Genomic DNA, 8,158 nt, shown 5'->3' with positions numbered 1-8,158 from the left:
ACACACACACACACACACACACATACACACACACACACACACACACACACACACACACAGAAGTGTACAGAGCTATTCCTGTATCTTTCATGTCATGTGTCTGGAATAAAGACTTTATTATTATTGTTGTTGTTGTTGTTGTTGTTGTTATTATTATTATAATTATAATTATTATCATTATGATTCTAAAGCTCTGTATGGAAACGGACTGAAACTCAGATGACGTCACCTCAGCGTCACAGCGAGCAGCACTTTTAGTTTTAATGTTTTTATCAACTTTATTGTCATTATAATGGATAGAATGATAAATGTCCTTGTTATTGGTGCTGTATCAGAGCGAGCTGCTGTTGCTGTTGTCATGGTGACCTCTGGTGGCCGGACGCTGTCATCACACCCTGTCACCGCAGCAGCACAGCAGGGAACCCAGTGTTCCCCACCCTGAGAGTCAGGAGAACCCTGACAGACATGAGAACATGATCTAACCCTGTCCTGTGAGAACCCAGTGTTCCCCCCCCGAGAGACAGGAGAACGTGATCCGACCCATCCTGAGAACCCAGTGTTCCCCACCCTGACAGACAGGAGAACCCGACGAGACGTTCCCAAGAGCCGGAGTCTCACTGCGTGACGTGCGGATCAGACGTGTTTTACAAGAACAAACTTTTATCTGTGGAACACAAACTTGGTTCCGAGGCCTGAAGTGAGACATTGAGCCTCAGGTGCTGAATCTCTGCATGTTCTTTCTATGATGTCATTGTGAAATAATAATTTTATTCAATGTGGTATCAAATGGCAAGCAGGTGTTGCTCAGGTGTGTTTGGTGTGTAGATCCCAGAGAGACTCTCAGGTGTGAACAGGTGATCTTTTATTGCACTGCGACACAAAACAGAACATGTTGGCATCATGCTAACAGTGTTAGCCACACCCATTCAAAACAATGAGGCACAGCTAGCACCGTTAGCATTTTCCATTGTAAACGTCTGAAAACTGATTTCCCTTCACATTCAGGCTGGACGCATCCAGGTACGCACAGGTGTGTGTGTGTGTGTGTGTGTGTGTGTGTGTGTGTGTGTGTGCGTGTGTGTGCGGCTCAGATGAAGGTCAGGTGCTGGTCCTAGTCCAGGTCCAGGCCGTAGGTGTGTGTGCGTGTGTGTGTGTGTGTGTGTGTGTGTGAGTGTGTGTGTGTGAGTGTGTGTGAGTGTGTGTGTGCGGCTCAGATGAAGGTAAGGTGCTGGTCCTGGTCCAGGCCGTAGGGGTGTGTGTGTGTGTGTGTGTGTGTGTGTGTGTGTGTGTGTGTGTGTGCGGCTCAGATGAAGGTCAGGTGCTGGTCCTGGTCCAGGCCGTAGGTGTGTGTGTGTGTGTGTGTGTGTGTGTGTGAGTGTGTGTGTGCGGCTCAGATGAAGGTCAGGTGCTGGTCCTGGTCCAGGCCGTAGGTGTGTTTGTGCTCCTCGAACAGCTCCGTCAGACTCTGCAGGTAAACTCTGTGCAGAGACTCCACATCAGCAGAGCTGGGACTGGACGTCTGGGCGACCGAGATAGGCTTCCCCACTGGAGGGAGAGAGAGAGAGAGAGAGAGAGAGAGAGAGAGAGGGCAGAGCAAACAGCTGAGCAGCTGGACTTGGTAGAACCTGCTGTTCTGGGTTCTGAGACAGGAGAACAGAAACACAACGTTCCCTCAGGCTGACAGGATGAAGGTTCCATCTGTGAGAACGCTGAGGCAGAACCCGCTGAGGCAGAACCCGCTGAGGCAGAACCCGCTGAGGCAGAACCCGCTCAGGTTCAGGTTCCTCTGATCCACAGAACTTCATTTACTGAGCTTCACAGAACTGGACTTGATGTCACTTACTAAAGTCTACTGAGCTCTACTGAGCTCTACTGAGCTCTACTGAGTCCACTGAGCTCTACTGAGTCTACTGCATCTACTGAGTCTACTGAGCTCTACTGAGCTCTGCTGGGCTCCACTGAGTCTACTGAGCTCTACTGAGTCTACTGAGTCTACTGAGCTCTACTGAGTCTACTGCGTCTGAGTCTACTGAGCTCTACTGAGCTCTGCTGGGCTCCACTGAGTCTACTGAGCTCTGCTGGGCTCCACTGAGTCTACTGAGTCTACTGAGCTCTACTGAGTCTACTGAGTCTACTGAGCTCTACTGAGTCTACTGAGTCTACTGAGCTCTACTGAGTCTACTGAGCTCTACTGGGCTCTACTGAGTCTACTGAGCTCTACTGAGCTCTACTGAGTCTACTCTACAATACCCACTGCCTCAGGAAGGCACAGCATATATTCGGGGACCCAACCCACCCTGGAAATGTACTGTTTGAACTGCTGCCCTCTGGCCGACGCTTCAGGGCCTTAAAGGCAAGAACAAACAGACTGAGAAACAGTTTTTATGCAAGAGCCATAGCCGCACTAAATGCTGTTGGACTGTGAACACAAGTGCAATATAATATAATGTGCAATATTTTTAAAAAATTTTTAAATTTTTTTTTATTTTATTTATTCTTGTGTCTTCTTGTGTGTCTTCTTTTTAAATGCTCTTGTGAGTTTTTCTTTTCTATAACTTTTTAAATGGCACTAGGGAGGACTGTGCCTTTCAATTTCGTTGTGCTCGTTGCAATGACAATAAAGACATTCCATTCCATTCCTACTGAGTCTACTGAGTCTACAGAGTCTACTGAGCTCTACTGAGTCTACTGGGCTCTACTGAGCTCTACTGAGCTCTACTGAGTCCACTGAGCTCTACTGAGCCTACTGAGTCTGAGTCCACTGAGCTCTACTGAGCTCTACTGAGTCTACTGAGCTCTACTGAGTCCACTGAGCTCTACTGAGCCTACTGAGTCTGAGTCCACTGAGCTCTACTGAGCTCTACTGAGTCTACTGAGCCCACTGAGCTCTACTGAGTCTACTGAGTCTACTGAGCCTACTGAGTCCACTGAGCTCTGCTGGGCTCTACTGAACCTACAGAGTCTACTGGGCTCTACTGAGCCTACAGAGTCTACTGAGCTCTACTGAGTCCACTGAGCTCTACTGAGTCCACTGAGCTCTGCTGGGCTCTACTGAACCTACAGAGTCTACTGGGCTCTACTGAGCCTACAGAGTCTACTGAGCTCTACTGAGTCCACTGAGCTCTACTGAGTCCACTGAGTCTACTGAGCTCTACTGAGTCTACAGGGCAGACTGAGCTCTACTGAGTCTACTGGGCTCTACTGAACCTACTGAGCTCTACTGAATCCACTGAGCTCTACTGAGCTCTACTGAATCCACTGAGCTCTGCTGAGCTCTACCAAGTCTACTGATTCCACTGAGTCTACTGAGCTCTACTAAGTCTACAGGCCAGACTGAGCTCTACTGAGCTCTACTGAGACCACTGAGTCTACTGAGCCTACTGAGCTCTACTGAGTCCACTGAGTATACTGAGCTCTACTGAGCTCTACTGAGCCTACTAAGCTCTACTGAGCCTACTGAGCCCACTGAGCTCTACTAAGTCTACTGAGCCCACTGAGCTCTACTAAGCTCTTCTGAGGTCTACCGAGCCTACTGAGCTCTAATGGCCTCTACTGAGCCTACTGAGCTCCACTGAATCCACTGAGCTCTACTGACCTCTACTGAGCTCTACCAAGTCTACTGAGTCCACTGAGTCTACAGGGCAGACTGAGCTCTACTGAGTCTACTGGGCTCTACTGAGCCTACTGAGCTCTACTGAATCCACTGAGCTCTACTGAGCTCTACTGAGTCCACTGAGCTCGACTGAGCTCTACCAAGTCTACTGAGCCCACTGAGCTCTACTGACCTCTACTGAGTCCACTGAGTCTACTGAGCTCTACTGAGTCCACTGAGCTGTACTGAGCTCTACTGAGTCTACTGAGCCTACTGAGCTCTACTGAGTCTACTGAGTCCACTGAGTCTACTGAGCTCTACTGAGTCCACTGAGCTGTACTGAGCTCTACTGAGTCCACTGAGTCTACTGAGCTCTACTGAGTCCACTGAGCTGTACTGAGCTCTACTGAGTCTACTGAGTCCACTGAGTCTACTGAGCTCTACTGAGTCCACTGAGCTGTACTGAGCTCTACTGAGTCTACTGAGCTCTACTGAGCCTACTAAGCTCTACTGAGTCTACTGAGCCCACTGAGCTCTACTAAGCTCTTCTGAGGTCTACCGAGCCTACTGAGCTCTACTGGCCTCTACTGGGCTCTACTGAGCTCTACTGATTCCATTGAGTGTACTGAGCTCTACTGAGTCCACTGAGCTCTACTAAACTCTTCTGAGCTCTACTGGGCTATATTGGGCCCTACTGGCCTCTACTGGGCTCTTCTGAGCTCTACTGAGTCCACTGAGCTCTACTGAGTCTACTGAGCTCTACTGCATGTTGCTGAATTTCACTGGATGTTTAAGAACCCTTATGAAACTCTACAAAACGTCAGAGAAATATGTGTGTGTGTGTGTGTGTGTGTGTGTGTGTGTGTGTTCATACCAACGGTGTGTATTGGCTTCCTGTAGGGCATCAGTCCGAAGCTGTACTGGAACACCCCTCTGGCGTGGAACAGAGGCATGGCCACTCCCATGATGCTTTGCAGACGGTCCTGCAGGCAGAGGGCAGCATGAACATTAGCATTAGCATGTTAGCATTCCTCATTCAGGCCAATGGAACCACGAGCTAACGAGCTAGGTAACACCTGAGGAACACCTGATGACTGATCTGTGACCAGAGGAAACACAACAACAACAACAACAACACTACTAATAATAACCATAATAATAACATAATCATACTGATAATAAATAATAACAATAACAATAATAACAGGGTGGTGACCTGCAGAGTTCTCAGCGGGGATCCGGAGGGATTTTCCATCTGGTCAAACAGCTCGTTTTCCCCGAACGAAAAAACTGGAACCAACTGAGCTCTGGACACACACACACACACACACACACACACACACACACACACACAGGTCAGCAGTGCAGACAGTGTGCTAGCCGTAGCCCCGCCCCTCCATGAAGCTCCACCCACCCGTGCTTGAGAGCCATCTTGATGAAGCCCTTCCTGCTCAGGACCTGCAAAAGGAACCGCACAGTCGTGAGCTGACCTGCACACCACTTCCTGTGTTTACCTGTCACAGGTGCGTGATCCTTGGTCCTCCGTTGGCATGGAGACAGTGTTGCTGCTAACCCTACCCCCCCCCCCCCCCCCACCCCAAAACAGTGAGTTTTGGAAGCATGAGCAGGACAGAGTAAACCCAACAGGATGTCAGTTTGAAACATGCTTTTATTTTGAAAGGACAGGTGCATGCGAGCGGGCGTGTACAGATCTGTGAACGTTTCATTGGTTAAAAACCACTGGAGCAGGACGATGATGTCACTGTTCTACAGGAAGTCGAGGCCATGTGACGTCACCTCCTGAGGCATTTCAACCTCAGAAGGTGGAATCATGGGAAAACCACGTCAGGACAGCGGCTGACGAGCACGCGACTGGAAAATTAAAAAGACACATCTGAGGAACATCTGAGGAGCATCTGAGGAACACCTGAGGAACATCTGAGGAACATCTGAGGAACATCTGAGGAGCATCTGAGCAACACCTGAGGAGCATCTGAGGAACATTTGAGCAACACCTGACGAACACCTGAGCAACACCTGAGGAACATCTGAGGAACATCTGAGCAACACCTGAGCAACACCTGAGGAGCATCTGAGGAGCATCTGAGGAACACCTGAGCAACACCTGAGGAGCATCTGAGGAACACCTGACGAACACCTGAGCAACACCTGAGGAACATCTGAGCAACACCTGAAGAACACCTAAGGAACACCTGAGGAGCATCTGAGGAACATCTGAGCAACACCTGAGGAACATCTGAGGAACATTTGAGCAACACCTGACGAACACCTGAGGAACACCTGAGCAACACCTGAGGAACATCTGAGCAACACCTGAGGAACACCTGATGAACACCAGAGGAGCATCTGAGGAACACCTGATGAACACCTGAGCAACACCTGAGGAACATCTGAGCAACACCTGAGGAACAACTGAAGAAAGATGAAGGAGTGACTCAGGAGTAACCAAGTAATGACAGAAGAACAACTGAGGAACAACTGAAGAAAGACTGGAGAACGACTGGAGAACAACTGAGGAACGATTAGCAACAGCAGGCAAAATGACATTTTCAGATTGGGTTCCAGAGGTTCTACCAGAAGCAGAAGACAGAGAGAACCTGTGTTTGGGGGTTAAGAAGGTTCCTCCAAACCTTAGAGGAGCTCCTCAGTGACCAGCAGCCTCTCGGAGAACCGCACTGTTTCTGCCGCCTGGCTCATTTGCATAGTGATTTGCACCACACATATGCAAATTAGTTCATTTACATAAGAGCTGCACCGCGACTTCTTTTGGATTTATTTGTTCCAGGTTTGGCTGCAAGATCCACATAACCACATCAGAAATCCACGACTGGAGAACAACTGAAGAACGACTGGAGAACCTGTCTGTCTGCCTGTCTGGACTGGAGCTTCTACCTGCTCCTGCTGTGTGTGTGTGTGTGTGTGTGTGTGTGTGCGTGTGTGTGACCTGCAGTGTTAGAGCTCCTGGTCGAGCGTCCAGCGCCTCTGGAGCTCCGCCCACCGCGATGACAGCAACGTTCCCGCCTTCAGGACGACTGACCAGGTGAGACAGACTGGACTTGGAGCTGGAGACCAGACCTGAGAGACAGACAGGTCAGAGACAGACTGGACTTAGAGCTGGAGACCAGGCCTGAGAGACAGACAGGTAGACAGACAGGTCAGAGACAGGCAGGTAGAGAGACAGGTCAGAGACAGGCAGGTAGAGAGACAGGTCAGAGACAGGCAGGTAGACAGACATGTAGACAGACAGGTCAGAGACAGACTGGACTTAGAGCTGGAGACCAGGCCTGAGAGACAGACAGGTAGACAGACAGGTCAGAGACAGGCAGGTAGAGAGACAGGTCAGAGACAGGCAGGTAGACAGACATGTAGACAGACAGGTCAGAGACAGACTGGACTTAGAGCTGGAGACCAGGCATGAGAGACAGACAGGTAGACAGACAGGTCAGAGACAGGCAGGTAGAGAGACAGGTAGACAGAGAGGTCAGAGACAGACAGACTGGACTTAGAGCTGGAGACCAGGCCTGAGAGACAGACAGGTAGACAGACAGGTAAGAGACAGACTGGACTTAGAGCTGGAGACCAGACCTGAGAGACACACAGGTAGACAGACAGGTAAGAGACAGATTGGACTTAGAGCTGGAGACCAGGCCTGAGAGACAGACAGGTAGACAGACAGGCAGACAGACAGGTCAGATACAGAATGGCAGACAGACAAGTCAGAGACAGGCTGGTAGACAGACAGGTCAGAGAAGACAGACAGGTAGACAGATAGATAGATAGACAGGCAGGCAGACAGACAGGAAGGCTGTTACAACATCCCTGTGGGTCAGGAGCTGGCAGGTCAAAGGTCACTGGCTGTGCTCTGACAGACAGACAGACAGACAGGCAGACAGACAGACAGACAGAAACATGTCTAAGGGTTAGTTTGACGTTTCTCTACAAGACACTTTTTTAAAAAAACCTGCAACTTTTTCTGTTGCCTCCAGCTGCTGCTCTCTGAGTCTCTGTGTGTGTGTGTGTGTGTGTGTGTGTGTGTGTGTGTCTGTGTGTGTGTGTGTGTGTGTGTCTGTGTGTGTGTCTGTGTGTTGACTCAGAGCTGTTGTAAGAGTACGTTGTGAAATGATATTAGCAAACACTAAACTGAACTCAGGCAGACAGACAGACAAGCAGGCAGACAGACAGACAGGAAGACAGGCAGGTAAGAAATACAGACAGACAGGCAGATATACAGACAGACAGACAGACAGACGGGCAGGCAGGCAGGTAAGAAATACAGGCAGACAGGCAGAAAGACAGACAGGTACCTCCTGACATGATGTAGTCTCTGAACAGAGGCAGACAGACAGGCAGGCAGACAGACAGACGGGTACCTCCTGACATGATGTAGTCTCTGAACAGAGGCAGACAGACAGACAGGCAGACAGACAGACAGGCAGGCAGACAGACGAGTACCTCCTGACATGATGTAGTCTCTGAACAGAGGCAAACAGACAGACAGGCAGACAGACAGGTACCTCCTGACATGATGTAGTCTCTGAACAGAGG

The 8,158-nt window shown here is 49.7% G+C and overlaps 1 protein-coding gene across 4 annotated transcripts in view; it reads right to left on the bottom strand.

Annotated features, from left to right (window-relative positions):
• Positions 1-847: 847 nt before the first annotated feature.
• LOC115356828 (2-acylglycerol O-acyltransferase 1-like) overlaps positions 848-8,158 on the bottom strand; it is a 12,591-nt gene continuing 5,280 nt past the window's right edge. The window contains exons 5-10 of one of the 4 annotated variants that reach the window (XR_003928026.1): positions 6,558-6,688; positions 5,007-5,050; positions 4,809-4,899; positions 4,467-4,575; positions 1,273-1,545; positions 848-1,044 (exon numbers count right to left, since the gene is read on the bottom strand). Coding sequence is in view for 3 of the 4 variants with exons in the window: in XM_030048091.1 (XP_029903951.1) it covers positions 1,304-1,327; positions 1,415-1,545; positions 4,467-4,575; positions 4,809-4,899; positions 5,007-5,050; positions 6,558-6,688 (530 nt within the window). In the remaining variant the exon portion in view is untranslated. Of the gene's footprint in view, positions 1,546-4,466; positions 4,576-4,808; positions 4,900-5,006; positions 5,051-6,557; positions 6,689-8,158 lie in introns of all 4 variants that reach the window. The other 3 variants (XM_030048091.1, XM_030048089.1, XM_030048088.1) reach the window with 3 other exon arrangements.

This window comes from Myripristis murdjan, unplaced genomic scaffold, assembly GCF_902150065.1.
Source record: "Myripristis murdjan unplaced genomic scaffold, fMyrMur1.1, whole genome shotgun sequence".
Classification (NCBI taxonomy): Eukaryota; Metazoa; Chordata; class Actinopteri; order Holocentriformes; family Holocentridae; genus Myripristis; species Myripristis murdjan.
Note: the sequence above shows the minus strand (reverse complement) of the source record. Positions and strands in the feature narration are given on the sequence as shown.